This window comes from Dendropsophus ebraccatus, chromosome 14 (genome assembly GCF_027789765.1).
Source record: "Dendropsophus ebraccatus isolate aDenEbr1 chromosome 14, aDenEbr1.pat, whole genome shotgun sequence".
Lineage (NCBI taxonomy): Eukaryota > Metazoa > Chordata > Amphibia > Anura > Hylidae > Dendropsophus > Dendropsophus ebraccatus.
The window spans coordinates 49,046,925-49,071,456 of NC_091467.1; the positions used below are offsets into that span (position 1 = coordinate 49,046,925).

At 45.5% G+C, this 24,532-nt stretch overlaps 1 protein-coding gene across 1 annotated transcript; it reads right to left on the reverse strand.

Annotated features, from left to right (window-relative positions):
* Positions 1–4,454: 4,454 nt before the first annotated feature.
* Positions 4,455–19,525, reverse strand: CTSZ (cathepsin Z). The gene is made up of 6 exons (XM_069952114.1): positions 19,379–19,525; positions 9,078–9,241; positions 8,329–8,508; positions 7,713–7,863; positions 6,169–6,334; positions 4,455–5,059 (listed from the first exon to the last, which is right to left on the reverse strand). Exons 1-6 carry the CDS (start codon positions 19,513–19,515, stop codon positions 4,946–4,948), a joined length of 912 nt encoding a protein of 303 aa, XP_069808215.1. The 5' UTR covers positions 19,516–19,525; the 3' UTR covers positions 4,455–4,945.
* Between the last annotated feature and the right edge of the window lie 5,007 nt (positions 19,526–24,532).

Here is a 24,532-nt window from a genome sequence, read left to right on the forward strand (position 1 = left end):
ATCATCAACCGTACCTTGCTCTGTAGTGGATTGCTTGTCCCAGCCCTTCTCCCGCTCACCTCCGATTGCTAGGGTAAGCTATCAACAGCTAAACTACGCCCCGAAATTATACACTCCTGATGCTGATGTACAGTTAATGTATGTCTATAAAGAATGTCTGGGAGCCTTAGGCGGCCTGGGTCCATGCTATAATCTCCATGGTGCCCTACACTAAAAGCGTAAGATGCCATGGTCCTTGCAGAGAGCGCTATGCTGTGATATATATAATAATAATGTGTGTATGCTCTATAGGTGCACAGCGGGACCTGTATATTAGCATATACACATAACAGCGCCGGGAAGGGAAGGGACCCCACACACTAGCTGTGCTCCGTACTACTCCATTGTGACAGCCCCAGGACTACAGCAACTATAGCGGTCACAATGAAGTCTATGGTGCAGTAGGGAGGTGGCTTGTATCGGTCATTACTGTTCATGCTCTAGAATGCACGCTCCTGAGATCCCAGCCATTTGGCAAAGAAACAGAAGACAGGGCAATATGTAATGTTAAATTGTAGTGGTGGTTGTAACACAGACAGCTTCCCCAATTAATGTCTGATCTACTGCTGATATGTATTATATAGACACCAGGGTGGCTCTGTATCTACATGCAGCAGTGCTAGTGATACGTAACTGTGACAGGACCAAGATTTGAGCCGCTTCTGTCCAGTACAGAGATTGTCACGTTATAAGTAAGGAGAGAAGTGTAGCCTCTCAGTCTTTTGTAGTCAGATCACAGCTTCATCAGGGGACTATTACATCTCTATCAGCGCAATCCTCTTCATTAGCCATGTTACACTCTGACCTTTTTTTTTTTTTTATATATGCGCTCGTCACTGTCTGCGGCCATCCCTTCTCACCCTGCAAAGCAGTGCACTCACATCAAGTTATCACAGTCCATTATACGATTCCTATAGGGTTGGGTGTGAACTAAGGCTGTGACCAGTGTGATGCAGCTTGGACATCAGGCAAGCTGGTAAGGATCCTGATAAATGGTTCAGCTGAATTCTTATTGCAATGTGGGCACTGGAAGTTCACACTTCTGTATCTACTTTTCAAAATAATTGATTCCGTATGGGGTTTGGCAGGTACTCTGCATACAGCCCACCGGTTTGGGCATCAAGCTTTTGTGTAATGACTGTCCCGCAGCTGAAGAAAAGAATGACAAGGGGCTTAAAGCAGACCCGTCAGCAGGAAAACAGAATGACAATGCTATACCAGCCATTTGGTTAATACGCAAATGAGGCTCAAGTAAGGGCGCAGTTCAGTCCTTCACATGTCCTCTTTTATTTATAATTTCTGTACATCCACCTATCCTGAGGGGATGGTCTGGACTTGGGCTCTTGGTGTCCTGGGGAATGCCCCCTGGGCACCTGAGACTGACTTATGTATTAACAAAAAGGCTTGTATCTCAGCAGCAAAAAGCACTATTAGTATTTCCACAATTCTGATGACTAGCCCTATTTGGCCAGGTGCTCATTTACACCCTAAGGTGAGGAAATGTGTTGCAGACATGTATAACAAAAGCGTTTTTAGCCCCTTCAGAACAAAATGATTTGTTTTGGTTTTGCTTTTTAATTTACATTTAAATGGAAGGGGGTGCATCTTTTTTGGGGTACAAATTAATTTATAAATTTAGTTGGTTTTTTTTTCTACACTTCTTTTTCATTGAGTTCCAAAAAACTGTCAAAAAAGCTGTGTAGGACTATAGTCTCAGGCTGATAGATAAACCATTCATCTAGGGCTTTGTGGCGATTTTGGCAGCAATTCTAATCCAAAAATGCACAGGGAAGATAAGAGCCAACCTGTGTCCTTCTGCTTAACCCCTCGTGTACTGCCGTGTGTAAGGTCAATAAGCAGAAGACAAGGGATCTTTGCTTCACTGGTCTGATAACCCCTGACCTCTGTTCTCCTGAGCCCTGCAGAGGTCAGGGGTTATCAATACACTAGCCATCTCCTTCTCTTCTGCTTTTAAGCTTTTTTTGTACACACTTCAGTACATAAGGGGTTAAGCAGAAGGTAGTCTGCTCCTGCACCTATGCGGTTAATGGAGAGCTTTTTGTTGTGTGTGTGGAGGGGAGCCTGTACAGTTTTTTTGCTATGGGGCCCTATGAATCCTAGCTACGCCCCTGTGTCTGTCCTGTGTGCAGCACATTTGCTCCTATGTGCCCAGCATGTTGCACAATACTGGGGGAGGTGCTGGTTTTGTGTAGGACTGACATAGTTGGTGCTGCTCACATTAAGCCAGTCCCAGACTTTTCGCCGACTTTCTATAGGGATGTATTCATGTGCATGAGGGTAGGTTGAGTTCTGTAGAAGAGTAAGAGTATTATAATAAAAAAATTCACTTTCCGTTATACCTATTGACCACCAGATGGCAGTAGTGTTTTTTTGTGTCATATAATATTCTGCAGCAGCTGTAGTGTATATTATGGTTGTGCGGCAGCTGAGGTGTGTATTATGATGTTGTGCTGCAGCTGAAATGTGTATTATGATGTTGTGCTGCAGCTGAGGTGTGTATTATTGTATCCAATTGGATATTTTTAACCTAGATACTGTATAATGAAGGACTAGACAATTAATGAAAAAGTAGAAAGAATGTTTATTATACTTCGCTTCGGTGATGAAAATGAGTTCAGGTCAGTCTGGGGAGCCCCCTCCACAAGGTCATGTGGCCCAGAAGTCGAATCAGCAGTCTGGCTGGACACAGCGGTCTGGTAGCAGTTCTGTTCCAGTTGAGGCTCCTGACTGTACCAAACTAGGAGTTTTTATACTAATTTTACTAGGGGTGAGGGGACTAGTTCATAACCATTTTTGGTAGTGGTAAGAGTTTTCCAGAACTGACCAGCTAGATAATAAGGCAGAATAGGTCCAGCTGATTAAACAGTTGTTACACTACTTTTTGTATCCTCCATTGTTAATGCTATCAGGGAGGCTTACAGCTGAACAAGTGAAATAGGTAGGGTAGTTTACACAAACAAAACTACAATGGGTTGCAAAACTACAATGGGTTACACACACATAGCCATACACGGCCAGCTAATCTATACAAATACGATACACACACAGATATAACACAGTAATCAATAGGTATAGGTAGGTCTAAATGCATGTGTGTATGTATGTGTGTGTAATATATATATATATATATATATATATATATATATATATATATATATATATATATATATATATACGCACACATGTATGCAAACTGAAAAGAGACATGAAAATTATGTCTCCCTGTTACAATTATGATGCTCACATCTGCTAAAGCTGAAGTGTGCATCATGTATTGCAGCAATTGAGGTGTGTATTATGAGGTTGTGAAACAGCTGAAGTGTGTGTTATGAGGTTCTGCAGCAGCTGAAGAACCACTTCTCAAAGAGACCAAGCATCATATATATCAGTTAATCAGTTGTTAGTGAAAGAAGTAGATCTTCCTGAAGAGTAATCTGTGACTAATAAAGAAGAGATATACAGCACCTATGTGATGTTTATAGACTACTACACACATCATTGTCACAATGAATCACATTAGATAGAGTCGTCTATACAGTAGGGTTTATTGGGTAATTCGTGGTATCTGTGTAGCTGGAGCTAAAGCTCTTCCAAATAACACTGACTTGAGACGCTGCACATACGTGCTCAAGGTGACACTGTTCTATATCACTATATACTTACCTGATCCCAGAGGTGTACCTGGATACTGGCTTCTTGCAATGCTGGCAAAGTACAGCCCCTCATAAGCCCAGAAGATGAGGCAAGGAACAGGATGTGACAGCATATGGTGAAGAACAGAAGATTTCTCATGTGAGGCTGAATTTGTGCCAAAACGGACATGTCCTTTACTCTTTTGTGCATTATTATGGGGGCTTCCATCTTGCCTGATCTGCTTTTAACAGCATTAAGAGATGTGCTTTACAGCAAGCCCCATGAACGTAGGTGACAATTGATTGGAGCTGTCCCATTGACATCAATAGGAAACATTACTTGGCAAACTCCTCAGGGAAGGGGAGTCCAAGCTGTGAGCTTCATCTATTGTCTTTTCTGTCTACTGCTGCCACTTTACAGCAACTTCCTTCTTATCACAGACAGAACAGGAAGTCTCAGCTTAGTTTTAGGCATAGTGGTAAGAATAATCGACAAGCTTTCAGGATTATTTTATAGTATAGATCACTGATCTCCAACCTGTGGCCCCCAGCATGCCCAGGTTGTAGTTTCACAACAGCTCGAGAGCCATAAATTGGAGATCAATGATACAGATAGAGAGATTGTGTGTGTGTGTGTGTGTATAATAAATAAATATATATATATATGTGCTAATATTTTATAGGTCATACTTTTCGCCAACCTGCATGTTGTCCTTTGACACTTTTGCTCTAGGAACTTGTATTAGATAAAAGTACAAGCTGTAATCTAATACCTCTTTTATACCGATAATATAGAAATGCATTCACCTATTACATAATAAGAGATTTTAATAACATTCCTAGATCATGGATGTATAATTCTCAGACAGAGTTCTCAGCATCTTCATCAGATCACATGTATAATAGCAGCTTGTATCTATTGTGCGTCCGCATTGTGGAGGATGGGGGCGCCACTTCTCGTTCCTTTGACATTTCTTACATGGCCACTGGTCAGTTTGTTACACAGGATGTAATAAAGTCCCGCAGATAGAAGATACCGCAATGAACCAGGAACATCCAGATCCTTTATAATCCTATGTCATTAAGCATGGCATGTTGTGTGCCCCAGTCACTGTCAGCAACAAAACCCGACCATGCTGATACCGTTATAGTCATGTGTAATCTCCAGGGTGGGAGCAGCTTCTGTCCGGTACAGATTGTCATGTTATTGGTAAGGCCAGCCTCTCAGTCTTTTATAGTTGATCACAAGTTCATCAGGGGACTATAACATCTCCATAAGCGCAATCCTCTTCAATGGCCAGGTTATAGTCTGCACCCTGACCTCCTTTATATGCGCTCGTCACTATCCGCAGCCATCCCTTCTCACCCTGCAAAGCAATAGACACACATTAAGTCATCACCATCCAGCTTCTTATAGGGTGGGGTATGATTATCAGGACTAGGGATGGTCTGAACCGAGTTTGGTTCGGGTTCGTACGAACCCGAACCCTTGGTAATGACTCCCGCTGTCTGCCTGCTCCGTGGAGCTGGCGGATCCAGCAGGAGGACCGCCTGAAAAACTGGGATACAGCCATAGCCATAGGCTGTATCCCAGTTTTCCACGGGGCGGGCAGACAGCGGGAATCTGCTGCCGAGCATTCGGGTTCATACGAACCCGAACCTCGGCAGGTTCGGACCATCCCTAATCAGGACTATATCTTACAACCCTTTTAAGTCCTGTAACTTGGCATAGTTGTCCAGCATGGCTATGCCAGATCGAGAAACCTTGTATGCAGCATTTTTTGATGAAGCCAAGAGGGTGGCCATGCTGGATTTTTTTTAAAGTGTGCACCATGGACCATCTCAGCACATGGGACAGTGGATGGTCTGATAGGTGCAATGGATCCAGTGTGTTGTATCCAGGACAACTCTGGATTGACAGATTGGGAACCTGGCCTAAATTCGTTTAAATCCATCCTCACTTGTACCTAAATCTATCATATGGAATTATATAAAAATTAGGATCACATGTATTATACATCATACAGGACTATATACTAAAGGGTATATGCTGTATACATGGAGTACAGCAAGAGCAGCCCAAGAGTTTTTATCTTTCCCTTGTTGTGCCCCTGTCCCACCCACCACCCAGCTAGGTCACTGAACTGCGGAGTGACCAGGGTTCGAATCCTAATGTTACCGTCTTAGACAAGAACAACACATGCAGATCTCCAGTCAAAATGAGACAGAAATTTTCTGCTGCTATTCCACAACCAAAACAGAATTTGTATTGCACAAGGTAAAATCTGGAAAAAAGTGAGATTTTCTATTGGAAAATCTGCAATCTGCAGTATTTCCCTACCTTGTGTTAGTCAGGTTATGAACTCCATACCCACTTGGCATTGAGCAAATGTGAACATGGCCTTATAAAAGTCACAACTATAACTAATAGTCATCCAAGCCACATATAACAGGTAGTAATAGAGGAAAGGCTCACCCAAGGTTCTCCCCAGGAGTTGCGGACCACCCAGTACTCCACTCCGTTCTCATCTATGCTCCATCCAGCCACCGAGACAATGTGATTAACCATGGGGTTCGGCTGGTACTCGGCATACAGCCCTCCGGTATAGGCATCAAGCTTGTCTGTAGCCATTATCCCACAGCTGAAGAACACAACAACAAGAGTTAAATAACAGTATGGTGTAATGTAAGTTAATCCGCTAAACTCCTGATATCTGATGTGAAGAAATACCGTGTTGTAAAGGTAAGTTACAGAATAAGTAAGCAAGGTATTAGTCTCACACCATGTACTAAGGAGGAGGAAATGTGTTTGGGGCCTGTTTCCGGCTAGGTTCCATCTCTACCCCTGTCAGAGAGTCCGTTTAGTACCACATAATAGAGCTGGACGGTCTGTTCAAGAACGGACATTAACTGATGCCCATGGTTACCCAAGGGATCCACCAGACCTAAGTGGGATCCATTGGATTTCTATCCAGGGTCCATTTAATTTGCAGGATTTTTTTGTCCGCTCAGATCCTGCAAAATAAACTGAACTTCAGCCTTACACTTGTGGTGTATTTATAACTCTTAAAGGGGTTGTCCAGCGGAAATCTTTTTCTTTCAAATCAACTAGTGTCATAAGGTTATATAGATTTGTTATTTATTTCTATAAAAAAAATCTGAAGTCTTCCCATACTTATCAACTGCTGTAAGTCCTGCAGGAAATGTTTTCTTTTCAGTCTGACACAGTGCTCTTTGCTGACATCTCTGGCCAGGACAGGAACTATCCAGAGCAGGAGAGGTTTTTTATGGGGATTCCCATAGAAAGCCTCTCCTTCTGCTGTCTGTGGATGGATACCTGGCTTTGGTATTTCCCTGGTCATATCATCAGACTTGTAACTGAGTTGGATATTGACTGAAGGGACCACTTAATACGGTGGTTTTGGTGGTCTCCCTACAGGAGCCATCTCTTTGCTGTTTCCTTCCCTAGAGGGCGATCTGGCTAGTCCCATTTTTTGATATTAGTAACTGATGATCCGCAGACTTTTTTGCACATTGATGCATCCATGTTTAGAATACACCATAGATGCATAGTGGATAGAGGAGCCCATGCTACAGTGTAAAAGCATCCCCATAGATTAACACTGGAAAAACACAGACATAACGCACTTGTGTGATGGACCTGGAGCATGGTCACATAGCTATAATAAGGTATAAAGACCTGTATTACAACCACAACAACGCTCACCACCATTCAAGTGTAACCATAACCCTGCAGTGAGCAGATCACACTCCTATATAGAGACTGAGTTTAGTACATGAAAAATACGGCACTGCCTATATGCTACATGTAGGGGAGCCATAGTCCACTGTTCATACAGGGTGACTGCTATATGCCCTTTATGGCACGCTCACAATTTGTATGATTGACAACATGTTGGAGCAAATAGAAAATACAATTTGATGCACCTTCACCGCCCCCCAGCACTATCCATTCATCTAATGTTTTGATAAAAGTCACCATATAATTTTTTTTTTTACCTGATAGGTCCGTTCTTGTAGATCTCAGCCATCATCTTTTCCCTGCCGCTGACCGAGCCGTAGTCACCGACTTTCCACAGAGTGTAGTTTGAGAGGTAGAAGCATTTGTGGAAGGTAAGGCAGGTGCCGCACTGGTTGAACTTGTTGCATTCTATAAACATCAAGGAATAATTTGAGCTTTATTTTTCACCCTCAGGCAACTTTTGCACGTTGCTTCGTATAGATGGTTATGTGTTATTTTGGTTTGGATATGTATTTTTAGAGAGATTTGAACACAGCTTTAATAAGAAGTTTTCTTGGTACTTTTAGGTATTAAAATAATTCTGGTTTATGTTATGGAGATGCAGGCGTGCGCAACATATGGAACGATAGGGATCATAACTATGACAAGTTTTCTCTGTACTCCCTTCTGGAGGGACTGAGTATGGTTGGCAATGTTATGGAGGTACTGACAAAGGCTGGTATTGTCTTTGGGGGAAAATGATATAGGAGCAATAAAGGGGTTCTACCACTAGTAGCCTATCCATAGGATGGACCATCAGTGTTTGATTATTCTTCAGAACAGAGGCTGTCGGCAGACTGGTCACCATATGTGATACTGATGAGAGGCTCCTACCCTGGTCCTTGGCCTGGTAGTTGTTGCAAGTTTCATCCGGGATTCCATGTTTGTTAGCGTACTCCCACACCCCTCCATGGTCGCCACCTTCACAGGATCCGGAGTCTCCACAATCGATCACGTTCTGCACGGACAGGTATGCCGATGGCCATGCGCCTTTCCTCTTAATATTGATCCGATCTAAAAGGAAACCAATAAGATTCTTAGTTTTAGGATGTATACAATGAATTCTGATGGGCTTAGGTTGTGTCTACAGTGTAATGCATGGAGCGGACAGTTCTATGCAAAATCCTATGGATGCAGGAGGATTCACGTATGTAATCAATGTAATCAATGTAATCATCCTCTTTGTAAAATACGGAATACATAACACCATGGCTGTGCCATCCCTAATGTTCACAGCATGCAGGAAAACTATGGCCGGCTGTGTGTGACATAATACATACAGAGACTTAAAGGGGTTATCCAGTGCTACAAAAACATGGCCACTTTTCCCCCTACTGTTGTCTCCAGTTCAGGTGTGGTTTGCAATTAAGCTCCATTTACCTCAAATGGAGGTTTTAAAACCCCACCCAAACTGGAGACAACAGTAGGGGGAAAGTGGCCATGTTTTTGTAGCGCTGGATAACCCCTTTAAGGGGTGAAATAACCTACATACCAATAAACCAAACTTAATTTCCTAGAAACTGAACAAACATCTTAATGTGTCTTTACCAGCAAGGCATAGTAAACAGTTTGCTTGGACCCACCTGCCATAGCGCTGGTGCTCCCATGTGCCCAGCATGAGCCGCAATACTGGGGGATGTGCTGGTTCCGTGTAGAGCTGACATAGTTGGTGCCGTTCACACTACGCCAGTCCCACACCTTTGGCAGACTTCGAATAGGGATATATTCATGTGGACGTGGGTAAGTCCTGTAATATAAAGTCATAAATACAGTCATTTATCTGCATGAGATCATGTCTACTGTGCTGTAAATCATAAGACTATAGAAAAAAGATTGTAGCACTCTTCTCTTTTTTCAGGTTTGGCATATTGTCACAAGCCGAGTGCTAACTTAGCACACAGGTATGGTGTTGTACCTGATTTTAGTGTCTGGCTGTATTGACCCCCAATGGTTGGTGACCTGCCGGGTTGTGATGGGTCTCTTGGGTTCTTATCACAGTGGTCCGGAGTGGAGATATGACCCACCTGGACTGTCGGTACCGCCACCCACAGAAAGGGGGAAATGACCTAAGGATGGTGTAGCCCGTTTTTGGCCCAGTTGAATAAATAAATTGATCTTTACTGACAAGTCTCTGGTAATACAGGATAAAAGTATATTACGTGACTGATACAGACTTGCTTTCACTGGATCTGTACTGAGAGTTGCCGAAGTGCTGAGGTAGAACAGTAGTGCTAGTTTGGTTGAGTAGAGAGTTCAGAAGAGTAGAGAGGAGTTTGTCGGGAGAGTCCCAACCCAGTTTAGCAGTGTGCTCTGCCAGAACTTTAGTAGAAGAGATACTTTAAGAAGAAATACTTGAAAGAAGTAGAATACTTGCCCTTTGTCGCTATAACCACCCGTCCTACATGGGTGACACAAGCCCCAGTTGAGCAAAGTGTCCAAGCGTGTTTCGGTGTCACCTGCGATGCGAGATAAAGTATGTAGGCATTGACTATGGCTGCTTTGCTCTATCCAGATCAGTTCCTCAATCTAGGATACTGTCCTCAATGTGTAGATATGTTCACGGCATGGGTTGAGCTGTTCTCTGACTTGTCCTCCCTTTAGTGTTTGGCACTGAATCTTGAGTATGTGTCGCGAGAAGAAAGGAGGATAGATATAGGTAGAAAGAGAAGGGCATCTCTCATTGGCGTACAGAATCACAAAATACAATAACCCTTGACTTACTACAGCTGTGCAACATACATAAATATATCTTGTGGTAAAACCTGAGAATGCACCTTCATTACCACATTGCTCTACAGTACAGGGCTTTTATGACAAGTGCCCAAACTAGAATCACCCGTGGTGGGATACCTTATATACACCTTCTATACTGCTCTATCCTCTCATGCTGCACTCAGAAACAGAGGCTGAACATTGATGTCTTAGTGTGGTGGCTAAAGCAGTGGTGATGACTATTTGAAAGCACCATAGGAGACATTTATCAAGACTGATGTACTTGTACGCTAGTCTTAAATAAAGCCCTGCCCCCTTTCCCCCGGTGGGTTTATGCCTCTTCCCGCCTTGCCACACCCTTCAGATGAGCTGGGGTTATGGCTGGCGTACGCCAGGGAGAAGGCAAGAATCTTCACCTTCTCCCTGATGTGCACCAGGGGCTCATCCTTGATAAATCTCCCCCATGTTTAGAGCAGGGCTGTGGAGTCGGTAAGCCGCAGCTCCAACACCGACTCATGAATTTTATCAGGACCGACTCCCGACTCTGACTCCTGATCCTTCATAAATGGCCAGTCATATACCAGGGGAGTTATTTATCACACTGGCTCAGCAGCTTCTCCCTAATGTCCTACATGATCCTGGGGCGACTTCTGAGTGAATAAAGGAATACTGTATATCAAGCAGATTCTCCTGTGTGTGCAGTGGATGCAGCCAGTCTCCAGCCTCCATGTGGTCTTTTCCTGCTGACAGTCTTCTGTGTTTCTAACTAAATATTCTCCATACTTAAAGAAACACTGCTAACAATGCCAGATCCCTGTAATATAGAGGTCAGCCATAGTGATATAGAGAGGGGTCACACATAGTGATATAGAGAGGGGTCACACATAGTGATAGAGAGGGGTCACACAGTGATATAGAAGGTCACTGTGGGGGCACACAATAGCACACACACACAGCCTGCTGCAGCCATAGCATACACACACACCCACACAGCCTGCTGCAGCTATAGCACACACACACAGCCTGCTGCAGCCATAGCATACACACACACACACACACAGCTTGCTGCAGCCATAGCGCACACCACACACACACACACTCGGCTTGCTGCGGCCATAGCACACATACACACTGCCTGCCGCAGCCATAGTGCACACACACACACACAGCTTGCTGCAGCCATAGCACACACACACACACAGCTTGTTGCAGCCATAGCGCGCACACACACACACAAAGCCTGCTGCAGCCATAGCATACACAAACAGCCTGCTGCAGTTATAGCACACACACAACCTACTGCAGCCATAGCACACACGCGCGCGCGCACACACACACGCTCACTCACACACAGCTGCAGCCATAGAACACTGAAGAAAAACACACAATCTTCTCCCAGAGAGAAAACACCACACTGAGGACAGAGGTTACACCTACACTACTTTTGTCTTCTCCTCCTCCTCTATATTACACAGGATATCTTCATATTACACTGCTGCTCATATAAAGTCATCCAGCATCCAGGAAGAGAACAGCACAGATCTCCCCCCAGCTCTTCCAGCTCAGAAACAAACTGCCAAATAGTGTCTTGACAACTTTTCAATGACCACCCTTATATAATAGGGCCAGTGATCTATTAGAATGTTGCTCATCATATATATTCATGAGCAAAACTTGTAAAATTCATAGCAAAATTCAATTCTACATTTTTTAAAGATTTTTTTAAAGCTGGAGTCGGAGTTGGTACATTTTTTTCCTGACTCCGACTCCAGCCAAAACTAGCTCCGACTCCGACTCCAGCCTAAACTAGCTCCGACTCCGACTCCAGCCTAAACTAGCTCCGACTCCACGACTCCGACTCCACAGCCCTGGTTTACAGGTTATAGAACTTTGTGGGTATTATTATGTTCTGTAGCAGCTGAGGTGCATGTTATCATGTCCTGCTGCATCTGAGCAGGGCCGCTTTAACCAGAGGGCCCATGGTGCACGTGCAACGGGCCCACTGGTTAAAGGGGCCCACCCTGAGCAGGGCCGGCCTTTGCTCTGTCCGACCATTGCGGTCCACTCCGGCCACCAGCCTGCAGCGCTCTGTACTCTAGCTATGAGCGCTCATAGGTACAGGCGGCAGCAGCGGCACTGACAGGTCGGGAGCCATTGGCTCCCTCCCTGTCAGTCATCCTTGTGGCCGCAGGCAGTGCTTTGCCTGCGGTCACAAGAGGCCGCTTTCCCGCAGTGGTATCGGCGCTGAGTGACGTCACCGCGAGAGGGGAGAGTGGCCTCTTGTGACCGCAGGTAAAGTACTGCCTGCGGCCATAAGAGTGAGGTGAAGAGAAGAGGAACGTGCGGACCCAGGTGAGTATAAAGTGTTTTTTTTTTGTTGTTACTTGCTATATGGGAGGGGGGATCACAAAGGGGGGCTATATAAGGGGGGGCAGCACACAGGGGGGCCTATATACTACTGGGGGGGTGCACAGGGGGGTATATATAATTGGGGGGGCACACAGGAGGTATATTTAAACTGGGGAGCGCACAGTGACAGGGGGGATTATATAAAAGGTGGTGCACAGGGGGGTATATATAACTGGGGGCACACAGGGGGTATATATATATCTGGGGGCACACAGGGGGTGTATATATATATATATATATATATATATAACACTAGGGGCACATGGGATATATATATATATATAACTGGGGGTATATATAACGGGGAGCACACAGGGGGTATATATATAACTGGGGGCACACAAGGGTATATATATATAACTGGGGGCACACAGGGGGTATATATATAACTGGAGGGGCACACAGGGGGTATATATATATATAATTGGGGCCACACGGGATATATATAACGGGGGTGCACAGGGGGATTATATAAAAGGGGGGTGCACAGGGGGGGTATATATAAGTCAGGGAGCACACAGGGGATATTAATACTACTGGGGGGTGCACAGGGGGACTATATACTACTTAGGGGAGCACAGGGGATATATATATACTACTGTAGGGTGCACAGGGGGACTATATACTACTTGGGGAAGCACAGGGGATATATATACTACTGTGGGGTGCACAGGGGGACTATATACTACTTGGGGGAGCACATGGGATATATACTACTGGGGGTGCGCGGGGGGTATATATACTACTGGGGGATGCACAGTGGCGGGTATATATAACTGGGGGAGCACAGAAGGGGCTATATACTAATGGGAGCAGCACCTAGTGGTCTATAGTACTAGGGGTAGCACACAAGGGGTCTATATACTACTGGGGGCAGCACCTAGTGGTCTATATACTACTGGGGGCAGTGCACAAGGGGTCTATATACTACTGGGGGATGCACAGAGGGGGCTATATACTAATGGGGGCAGCACCTATTGGTCTATAGTACTAGGGGCAGCACTCAAGGGGTCTATATACTACTGGGGGCAGCACCTAGTGGTCAATATACTACTGGGGGTAGCACACAGGGGTTCTATATACTACTGGGGGTAGCACACAGCTCTATATACTACTGGGGGCAGCACACAGCTCTATATACTACTGGGGGCAGCACACAGCTTTCTATACTACTGGGGGCAGCACACGGGTCTATACTAATATTGGGGCTGCACAGAGGGGCCTATACTATATAGGGACCTTACTGCTATATTGGGGCACAGAGCATACCTAATTATTAAGTGGGAGCACAGAGGGGTGTAACTACTAAATAGGGGCACAGAGGGGGGTAACTACTATATAGGGGTAAATAGGGGGGTAACTACTATATAGAGGTACAGAGGGGTGTAACTATTATATAGGGGCACAGAGAGGTGTAACTACTATATAGGGGCACAGAGGGGTGTAACTACTATATAGGGGCACAGAGGGGTGTAACTACTATGTAGGAGCACAGAGGGGTGTAACTACTATATAGGGGCACAGAGGGGGGTGACTACTGTATAGGGGTACAGGGGACCTTACTACTGTATGTGTTGGAGCCTAAAATGTTTCTCTGGCAGATTCTGAAGAGAAGATTCACAGCCGCGGAAAGACTTAAAGGTGGCCCAGGCTGGATGGAGTGAAAGAAAAGGTGAACGACTCTGATCAGAGAAGACACCCCATGTGAGTAAATGGATGTAACTGTTATAGGGCTGTAGTGATAGTGGTCATGGTGTGGCGGTATTATGTAATGGCATCATTGGTGATATCTTTATAAGGTTATAAGCAGTGGCGTAGCCACCGTGGTCGCGGGGGTCGCCGCCGCGACCGGGCCCGCCACAAAGGGGGCCCTCAGGGCCCCCCCTTTCAATCACTCTTGTGACCGCAAGCATTGTTTTGCTTGCGGTCACAAGAGTCCGACTCTGTCTTCCCCCGGCTGCTGCGCAGCTGCCGGGGATGTCGCTTCTTATCCCCGGCAGCGCACGCATCCCAGAGCTCCCTGCGCGCCTTGGGCCCTGTCTTCCGGTTCCGCAGGGAGCTCTGGGATGCGCGCGCTGCCGGGGATAAGACGCGACATCCCCGGCAGCCGGGCAGCAGCCGGGGACAGACCGAAGGAGTGAGGATCAACGTGGGAGCGCGTTGTCAGGTGAGTTAAGTGTTGTTTTTTTATCAGCCTGTACAGGTGGGGGGAAAGAGGGGGGCATCTATGAGGGTGGGGGGAAAGAGGGGGGCATCTATGAGGGTGGGGGGAAAGGGGACCATCTATAAGGGAGGAGGGGGGGTGAAGGGGACCATCTATAAGGGAGGAGGGGGGGTGAAGGGGACCATCTATAAGGGAGGAGGGGGGGTGAAGGGGACCATCTATAAGGGGGGGGGTGAAGGGGACCATCTATAAGGGGGGGGTGAAGGGGACCATCTATAAGGGGGGGGGTGAAGGGGACCATCTATAAGGGAGGGGGGGGGGGTGAAGGGGACATCTATAAGGGAGGAGGGGGGGTGAAGGGGACCATCTATAAGGGAGGGGGGGGGTGAAGGGGACCATCTATAAGGGAGGGGGGGGGGTGAAGGGGACCATCTATAAGGGAGGGGGGGTGAAGGGGACCATCTATAAGCGAGGGGGGTTAAAGGGGACCATCTATAAGGGAGGGGGGGGTGAAGGGGGCCATCTATAAGGGAGGGGGGGTGAAGGGGACCATCTATAAGGGAGGAGGGGGGGTGAAGGGGACCATCTATAAGGGAGGAGGGGGGGTGAAGGGGACCATCTATAAGGGAGGGGGTGAAGGGGACCATCTATAAGGGAGGGGGGGTGAAGGGGACCATCTATAAGGGAGGAGGGGGGGTGAAGGGGACCATCTATAAGGGAGGGGGGGTGAAGGGGACCATCTATAAGGGAGGGGCGGGGGGTGAAGGGGACCATCTATAAGGGAGGGGGGGGGGTGAAGGGGGCCATCTATAAGGGAGGGGGGGGGTGAAGGGGGCCATCTATAAGGGAGGGGGAGTGAAGGGGCCATCTATAAGGGAGGGGGGGTGAAGGGGACCATCTATAAGGGAGGGGGGGGAGAGGGGGCCATCTATAAGGGAGGGGGGGGGTGAAGGGGACCATCTATAAGGGAGGGGGGGTGAAGGGGACCATCTATAAGGGAGGGGGGGTGAAGGGGACCATCTATAAGGGAGGGGAGGTGAAGGGGACCATCTTTAAGGCAGGGGGGGTGAAGGGGACCATCTATAAGGGAGGGGGGGTGAAGGGGACCATCTATAAGGGAGGGGGGGGTGAAGGGGACCATCTATAAGGGAGGGGGGGAAGGGGACCATCTATAAGGGAGGGGGGAAAGGGGACCATCTATAAGGGAGGGGGGGGAGAGGGGGCCATCTATAAGGGAGGGTGGGGGGAGAGGGGGCCATCCATAAGGGAGGGTGAGGAGAGAGGGGGCCATCTATAAGGGAGGGGGTAAAGGGGGCCATCTATATGGAGGGGGGAGAGGAGGCCATCTATAAGGGAGGGTGGGGGGAGAGGGGCCATCTATTTGGGGGGGCAACATGGGGGAGAGGGAATACACAGAGGGGGGCATATATTATTAGGGGGTCACATAGAGTCAGGCTACCCACTAAAGGAGTGTGTAAAGGGGACAATACAGATGTGCAGTGTGTATATAGATGAGGATGGTGCCAGAGTGAGGAGACTAATATGTCTGTCTGGCAGATTCTGTGGATTCGTGGCTCGGAGAAGTTCTCATAACGGCCCAGGGCAAATGGAGAAGAAGATGAAAAGGGAAGAACTCCGATCAGAGAAGACGTCCCCCTGTGAGTCACCTGATATATCTGCACTGTAATGTATATGGTGTATAGAGCCTGTGTAGAGCTGGGGCCACCTCTATATGACTGGATGAGGTGATTTAGTATACTGGATTTTGTCAGTAACAATATGGTGGTGATGGTAGTGGTTGTGGTGTGGCAGTAATGTTTCCTTCCTATATACTGGTATTACTGGTAATATTGGTCTCAGTATACAGGATTTGGTCGGTAACAGTATGGCAGTAATATGTACGGTGATAATACTTTCTCTTCCAATATGCTGGTGTTAGTGGTAATATCTGTCTTGGTGTGTGTATATATATATATATATATATATATATATATATATATATATACACACACCAATAGCATCACTTGGTCGTGAAAGGAGGGGGGGGGCCAAGATGGCCTCTCGCACCAGGGCCCAGGAGACATTAGCTACGCCCCTGGTTATAAGGTAACTACCGTATGTATTGGGGCTCCTAATACAGTGTGGGGGCATTCAGGGCATTATACTGTGTGAGGAGCTCCGATTCTGATAACGCTGGGTTGGGGGGGGGGGCCACTCTTGAGGGCTGTGCACTGGGCCCACCAATGTATTAAAACGGCCCTGCATCTGAGGTGTGTATTATGAGGTTCTGCAGCAGGTTAGTGTGTACTATGAGGTTCTGCAGCAGCTGAGGTATGTATTATGAGATTCTGAAGAAGATGAGGGGTGTATTTTGAGGTTCTGCAGCAGCTAAGGTGTGTATTATGAGGTTCTGCAGCACCTAAGATGTGTATTATGAGGTTTTGCAGCAGCGGAGGTATGTATTATAAGGTTCTGCAGCAGCTGAGGTGTGTATTATGAGGTTTTGCAGCGGCTGAGGTGTGTATTATGAGGTTTTGCAGCAGTTGAGGTATGTATTATAAGGTTCTTCAGCAGCTGAGGGGTGTATTATGAGGTTCTGCAGCAGCTGAGGTATGTATTATGAGATTCTGAAGAAGATGAGGGGTGTATTTTGAGGCTCTGCAGCAGCTAAGGTGTGTATTATAAGGTTCTGCAGCAGCGGAGGTGTGTATTATGAGGTTTTTCAGCGGCTAAGGTGTGTATTATGAGGTTTTGCAGCGGCTGAGGTGTGTATTATGAAGTTTTCAAACAGTTGAGGTATGTATTATAAGGTTCTGCAGCAGCTGAGGTGTGTATTATGAGGTTTTGCAGCGGCTAAGGTGTGTATTATGAGGTTTTGCAGCGGCTGAGGTTTGTATTATGAAGTTTTCAAACATATGAGGTATGTATTATAAGGTTCTGCAGCAGCTGAGGTGTGTATTATGAGGTTTTGCAGCGGCTGAGGTGTGTATTATGAGGTTTTGCAGCAGTTGAGGTATATATTATAAGGTTCTGCAGCATCTGAGGTGTGTATTATGAGGTTCTGCGGCAGTGAGGTGTGTATTATGAGGTTCTGCGGCAGTGAGGTGTGTATTATGAGGTTTTGCAGCAGTTGAGGTATATATTATAAGGTTCTGCAGCATCTGAGGTGTGTATTATGAGGTTTTGCAGCGGCTGAGGTGTGTATTATGAGGTTTTGCAGCAGTTGAGGTATATATTATAAGGTTCTGCAGCATCTGAGGTGTGTATTATGAGGTTTTGCAGCAGTTGAGGTATATATTATAAGGTTCTGCAGCATCTGAGGTGTGTATTATGAGGTTCTGCGGCAGTGAGGTGTGTAGTAAACATATGCACTACGTTTCAGTCAATTAGTAGTTGCTCAAGAGTTCATAATGATATACATGATGTACAGCACCTATGTGACAACACATTTCTGTCAGTCCTGACCTCAGAATGTGATGTTTGTACACTAATACACACACCATTATCACAATCAATCACATGACAGGGAGACTATATATGTCTATACATAGGGTTTGTTGGGGACTTTGTGGTATCTGAGTAGCTGGAGCTGAACTTCTTCCAAGTGCCATTGACTCCAGACGCTGCACATAAGTGCTCAAGGTGACGCCCTGACCTATTTCACAATCCAGTCTTGTGATTTGGCCAGGAACAATTATAGACGGTTATTCTTAATTTATTTATACAGACGTCAGCGCCCCATATACCTGTATCCATTTATCTCTTTTCTAGGGTATATTTTTGCCAGCCTGTCCTTGTCATACTACATGTCCCAGCCTGCACTGCCATACTGTGATACATGATGTGCTGCCCCCTTAGTCACTGCTTTTCTTTTACTATTTTCTCTTGTGATGGGGTCCCTGGGCAGGTTCACAGGTTTTGCTATAGTGATGAATGATCCACAGGTGTATATATATATATATATATATATATATATATATATATATATACAGTATATATCTTGCAATGGTGAATTATATTGAAATATGGATGTTTTACAGCTGCAAAAGTTTCTCCATGTTTGTCAATTATTTCCGTAACAAAAGGTCAAACGTGGGCCCTGTGGGTTTTACATTAATATAGTACTTACCACAATTGACATATGCAGGGATTACAAAACCACACATCCTAAGGTCGTCAGCGTATAATAATAGTGCAGCAGATCATATTGTTTAAAGCCAGGTATGTAAATGTCTTATAGAGCTAAACATCCTGCCGCCCTTCTCAATGAAGAACACTACACTGTCTGGTTCTGCCTAGTCTGAAGTGGCTGATAACAGAGAAGAACATAGCATCTCATTCCTCAATCAAAAACTTCTCTCCCTTAGGTTACTGCATATATAGGATTAGCCCGTCTTCAGATTGGTAATTTGTGTCTAGAAAACTGCTTCATTACACCCTACTGAAATGGTTTGCTGGGAGTTCTAGTTCTTTAAGAGTAGACTGTGGTTATTAGGTCTGATTTTATTTACCGCTGGCTGGGATTTGTAGTTCTACGAAAGCTGCTAACTTTTTATGCCCTTTTATCCCCTTAGTCACTGACCCAGCATTGGTACCTACCTGACTCCGAAGGTGCCCCTGGATACTGGCTTGTAGCAGTGGTGACCCTCCTGAAAGTAGAGCCCCCCATGAACCCAGGAGATAAGGGCGAGGAGTAGGATGTGACTGTACATGGTGGAGAACAGAAGATCTCTCATGTAATGGGCAGGAAGAGACTGTATAAAAACACAGGAGACACTTCCCCTATTGCTGACTCACTGGGATTTTTTTTGAAGCCTTAAAGGGACAGCATGTTCTGAGTAAGGGGAGGGGGGAGGGGACAGGGCGGTGACTGCAGAGATCTGTCCGGCACATTGCACTCGGAAATTCTTCTTAACAAAGAACCTGCATGGAACGCCTCGCTGTGTACCAGTCACGTCATATACGGGAATACCCGTCCCCACAGTCTCGCTTACATAAGCAAGTGGGTGCCGGAAATGTAGAAATTCAAGCTGAGTGTTATATAATCATCTGATGTACAATACACAGTATTAACACAGTGGCGTACGTAAAGGGAGAAGTTCTGGGGTCAAATTTCCCCTAAATCCTGTGCTTTGCCCCCTTGTACTGAATATATGACATTTGCTGACCCAATGGCGCTCACGCTTATGAAATGTCTGAGAAAGTCCGAGTTCTCAGGAGAATTTCTTGGCGAGCTGTCTCAGGGTTATTTCACTATTAATATGTGTAGGTCTCTTGTGTTCTTTATTGTCCCTAAGCTGCCATCTAGAGAAATGGATAGAGGGGCACATAGAGGACGGTCAACCAGCAAACCCACTGATATGACACAGAACAATGTAATAGCTGCTTGCTGAATCATCCCGCACACATACAGAAAGAAATTAGTTTAATAATCGAGTATATTTTTCCAGATTAAGTAGATGAAAAAAAATTCTAGAACCATCAACAAATAAACCCCATTAGTCTTTTGTTCTCGTTGAGATGATGTGACAAGAAAATCTTTCTGTAGAAAGGTGCATTATAATTACCCCATGTCGTAAATCGGGGATGGGGAACCTTCGGCCCTCCAGTTGTTGCAAAACTACTTATCCCATCATGCCTGGACAGCCAAAGCGAAGCTGGAGGCTCGAAGGTTCCTTATCCCTGTCGTAAATAGTGGGAAATATCATTTGTTCTCTTTAGCCGCCATCTTCATATGGTTCATTAAATTGTCCACAATCCAGCATCATCTCCTCAGCCAATGTAGATTGGTAACCGGTCAGTGATATCACTTCCATCCAATCCTCCACACTCTAGAACAGTGATTTTCAACCAGTGTGCCGCGACACATGATCACGGGAAAGTTCCCCAAACTATGGTGCCCCTGTGTTTTGTTCCCCGGCAATGCGCAGCGATCAGTGGCGGATTATAATGTGGGCAGTTGCGTGATGAGCTGCGGCAGGCCGTGATGCATGCATCCAATCAACGTGTGCGCTACGGCCCGCCGCAGCGCACCACGCTCCCGTTCTCCGCTGATTGGAGGAGCACGTCCGGGCCCTACGGGCGGCCAGTAGGTGAGGCGGACAGCAGCAGCGACCATCTCGGAGGAGGTGAGGAGGAAGGAGGGGAGAGAAACCTGGGGAAGGGGGAGAGAAACAGCGGAGAGAAGCAGGGGGGAGAGAAGTTTGGTGGAGAGAAGCAGGGGGGAGAGAAGCACAGGAGATAAGCGGGGGGGAGAAGTATGGTGGAGAGAAGCATAGGGGGAGAGAAGCACAGGAGAGAAGCATGGGGGGGAGAAGTATGGTGGAGAGAAGCACAGGAGAGAAGCAGGGGGGAGAAGTATGGTGGAGAGAAGCATGGGGAAGAGAAGCACAGGAGAGAAGCATTGGGGAGAGAAGCACAGGAGAGAAGCAGGGGGGAAAGTATGGTGGAGAGAAGCAGGGGGGAGAAGTATGGTGGAGAGAAGCACAGGAGAAAGCATGGGGGAGAGAAGCACAGGAGAGAAGCAGGGGGGAGAAGTATGGTGGAGAGAAGCACAGGAGAGAAGCAGGGGGAGAAGTATGGTGGAGAGAAGCACAGGAGAAAGCATGGGGGAGAGAAGCACAGGAGAGAAGCAGGGGGGAGAAGTATGGTGGAGAGAAGCACAGGAGAGAAGCAGGGGGGAGAAGTATGGTGGAGAGAAGCACAGGGGGGGAAAGAAAACAGGCCTAGGTTTCACACTGAGTGAGTAGAATCTATATTATTAACTATATGTATAATATGTACTGTTTTAGTGTCATTTTGTGCCATTTTGTTTGTTGTGTTCCCCGGGATTTTTTAAGTATAAAAAGTGTGCCGCGGCTCAAAAAAGGTTGAAAATCACTGCTCTAGAATTCTTTACTCTAGACTATGTAGCTTTGTTTTCTTGTTTTGTTTTTTTTCATTTAGCTTTTCTATTTTATTTAATCACAGACCCCAGCTATTTTTTTTTCTATTTACCCAGGCTTATAACTATGAGTTTTCTAATCTAACACTTACCCATCGTCCTTCACCCACCTGTATGTTTTCCTTTTATATCCTTTTTTCTTAAGTCAAGTTTTTCGCAGTTACAATAAATAGACAAGAAGACACAGAGGCATAGAATGAAATAATTTTGCTAGTCATTTAAAGCAAAAGGACTCTGTAAGCACTGTAATGGTATGCTTAAGACAACATACTACACAGGAGTAAAGTAGATGCAACAAAGACAACACAAAAGGGAAGAATAAGGCAGGGATTAGTAGCAGTATCTCAGGTTAGTACTTGGTAAACTGAGCTCTTTTTTTCTAAACTTTAGAGAGGAGCACAACTGAAGCATGCTCGAATCCGTCTGAACACGTAAGTCTGGGCATTTGATTACCTGTGGCTGAAGAAGCTGGATGCAGGCGCAGCCCTAAGGCTGTTTTCCAGGACTCCCTAGGGCTGCATCCAACTTCTTCAGCCACCAGTAATCAAATGCCCAGACTTACGTGTTCGGACGGACTTGAGCATGCTTGAGCTGCAGTCATCTCTACTAAGCATACATTGGATATACAGAAGGGTTCCAGCATATTATTTAATAAAGCAGTCATATATTAAAGAGACCTCATGCCCTTTATTCATGAAATTTAAGATGGTCATATACATGCGATCTCTCTCAATCTCTCCAATCCATCCCTCAGTCAAGTGTTCGTGTTCCCTGAATGGAGAAAGATGATGTAAGCATAGAAACATAGAAGATTGTCGGCAGAAAAAGACCACTGGGTCCATCTAGTCTGCCCTTTTAGTATTTTCTTTCTTATTATCTTAGGATAGATATATATTTATCCCAGGTGTGTTTAAATTCTGTTATTGTAGATTTACCAACCACCTCTGCTGGAAGTTTATTCCAGGTGTCTACTACTCTTTCAGTAAAATAATATTTTCTCACGTTGCTTCTGATCTTTCCCCCAACTAACCTCTCACTGTGTCCTCTTGTTCTTGAGCTCAGTTTTTTACTAAAAACACTCCCCTCTTGAACCTTATTTATTCCTTTAACATACTTAAAGGTTTCAATCATGTCCCCCCTTTCTCTTCCTTCCTCCAGACTATATATATATATATATATATATATATATATATATATAAAGCCACGGCCAGACTCTTATTGCTCTAAGAACAAAAGCACCAGAATCATAAAAAACGCCCAATCATAAAAGGCTGAAATTGGATCATAACCTTTTAATTTTCTTTATTATAGGAACAACCAACATCTTCTGCTGCTGTCTTTGTTCGATTTCTATCATAAAGTAGTCTAATAATCCAATTGATGGCTCTTATTGATGTCTACGGTCTACAGCTTAGTTGGTCTGTAAGCACATTTCCTTTTATCTCTATAATAATTTACTTGTGACTGCGGTTCAGGCAGCATGAAAGTGATGACCGTTCCCCTTTAAATGGCTGATCTGTAATTGCAGTTTCCTGAAAAGCAGCTCTGGGGTACAAACATCTGGGGAAGAGGGACAGTTCTGACCATATGCATTAGTAAATTACATGCTGTCACTTTACTTAAAGGGATTGTCTTAGACTAGAAAAACACTGCAGCTTTCTTCCAAAAACAGCGTCACAGCTGTCCATTTGTTGTGTTTGGTATTGCAGATCAGCCCTGTTAACATCAATTGAGCCAAACTGCAATACCACACACAACCTATGGACAGTCATAGCACCCTTTTAGAAAGAAAGCAGCCATGTTTTAATCTTTTCCAGTACAATTCTATAGAACGTGCCAACAGTGGAAGATGAACACTTATTAACTGTGAGTGCTGTATACCTGCTGAGACAGGAAAATGAGTAGGACAAAAGTCATCATACAGGAGAGCAGTGCATAGGGCACCTAGAAAGCTGAAGTTACTGCAAAATTCAGAGAATGGAAACCTCCACTGCCCCATTACTGAGGTTCTTTGAACCTTACCGCAATACCGTCCCCATAGACACACCTCTGTATGTTTCCAAGCTTAAATAAAAACATTTGCAGCTTTCTTCCAGAAACTGCATTACTTCTGTTGAGTCAGGTATTGAAGTTCAGCTTTATTAATATGAATGAGATTGAGCTGCAATACCATATGTAGCCTGCGTACAGGTGTGGCACTGTTTTAGGAAACAAAGTGAACTACTGTACTTTAACAATGAAGCCTTCCCCCGCCATGAATCAGGGATTGTCCCTAGCAGGCCCATACCTCTAGATCTATACCATACAATAGGCCCTTGATCCTGCGATTCTGACATAATGCCATTAGACATGCCTCTTGGGTTGGATGTTGCAGTCAGTAACTATGGGGGTTGATAGTGACGGGTTAGTTTGGGGTTATATTCTCAGTAACTGGTGTGTGTGGACACAGATAACGCTGAGACGATGACGCGGGTTGGGCTGTGGCCATGTCCTATTTTGTGGTTACCCCATTCCGACTATTCTGCACTTTTAACCTCTCATCTGCTGGGTGTCTGTACACCAATGGCTGTTCTTACAAATCCTATTCATGCTATTCTGGGAAAGATGAAGGCTACGAAGGCTTCCGTCATTATTGATTCCATCAAAGCTTTCTGAGACCCCTGAATATACCTTATCCTATAGTGATGGGGGAGTGGAGGCGACTAGCTGCATAAAGGGTTTGTCATCATAGTTCTCGGAAACCTCAGTAGCCATATTGGTTGTCATCTAGTTTTCCAAGAGATACGTTAAAATACTTTTTCTTCAGGATT

Coding starts and splice junctions, on each gene's coding strand:
- CTSZ (XM_069952114.1), bottom strand. CDS start 19,515: ATGAGAGATCTTCTGTTCTCCACCATGTACAGTCACATCCTACTCCTC. Junction 7,864..8,328: donor CTACCAGGCCAAGGACCAGG/GTAGGAGCCTCT, acceptor TGATGTTTATAG/AATGCAACAAGTTCAACCAG. Junction 5,060..6,168: donor ACTCCTGGGGAGAACCTTGG/GTGAGCCTTTCC, acceptor ATTGCTTTGCAG/GGTGAGAAGGGATGGCTGCG.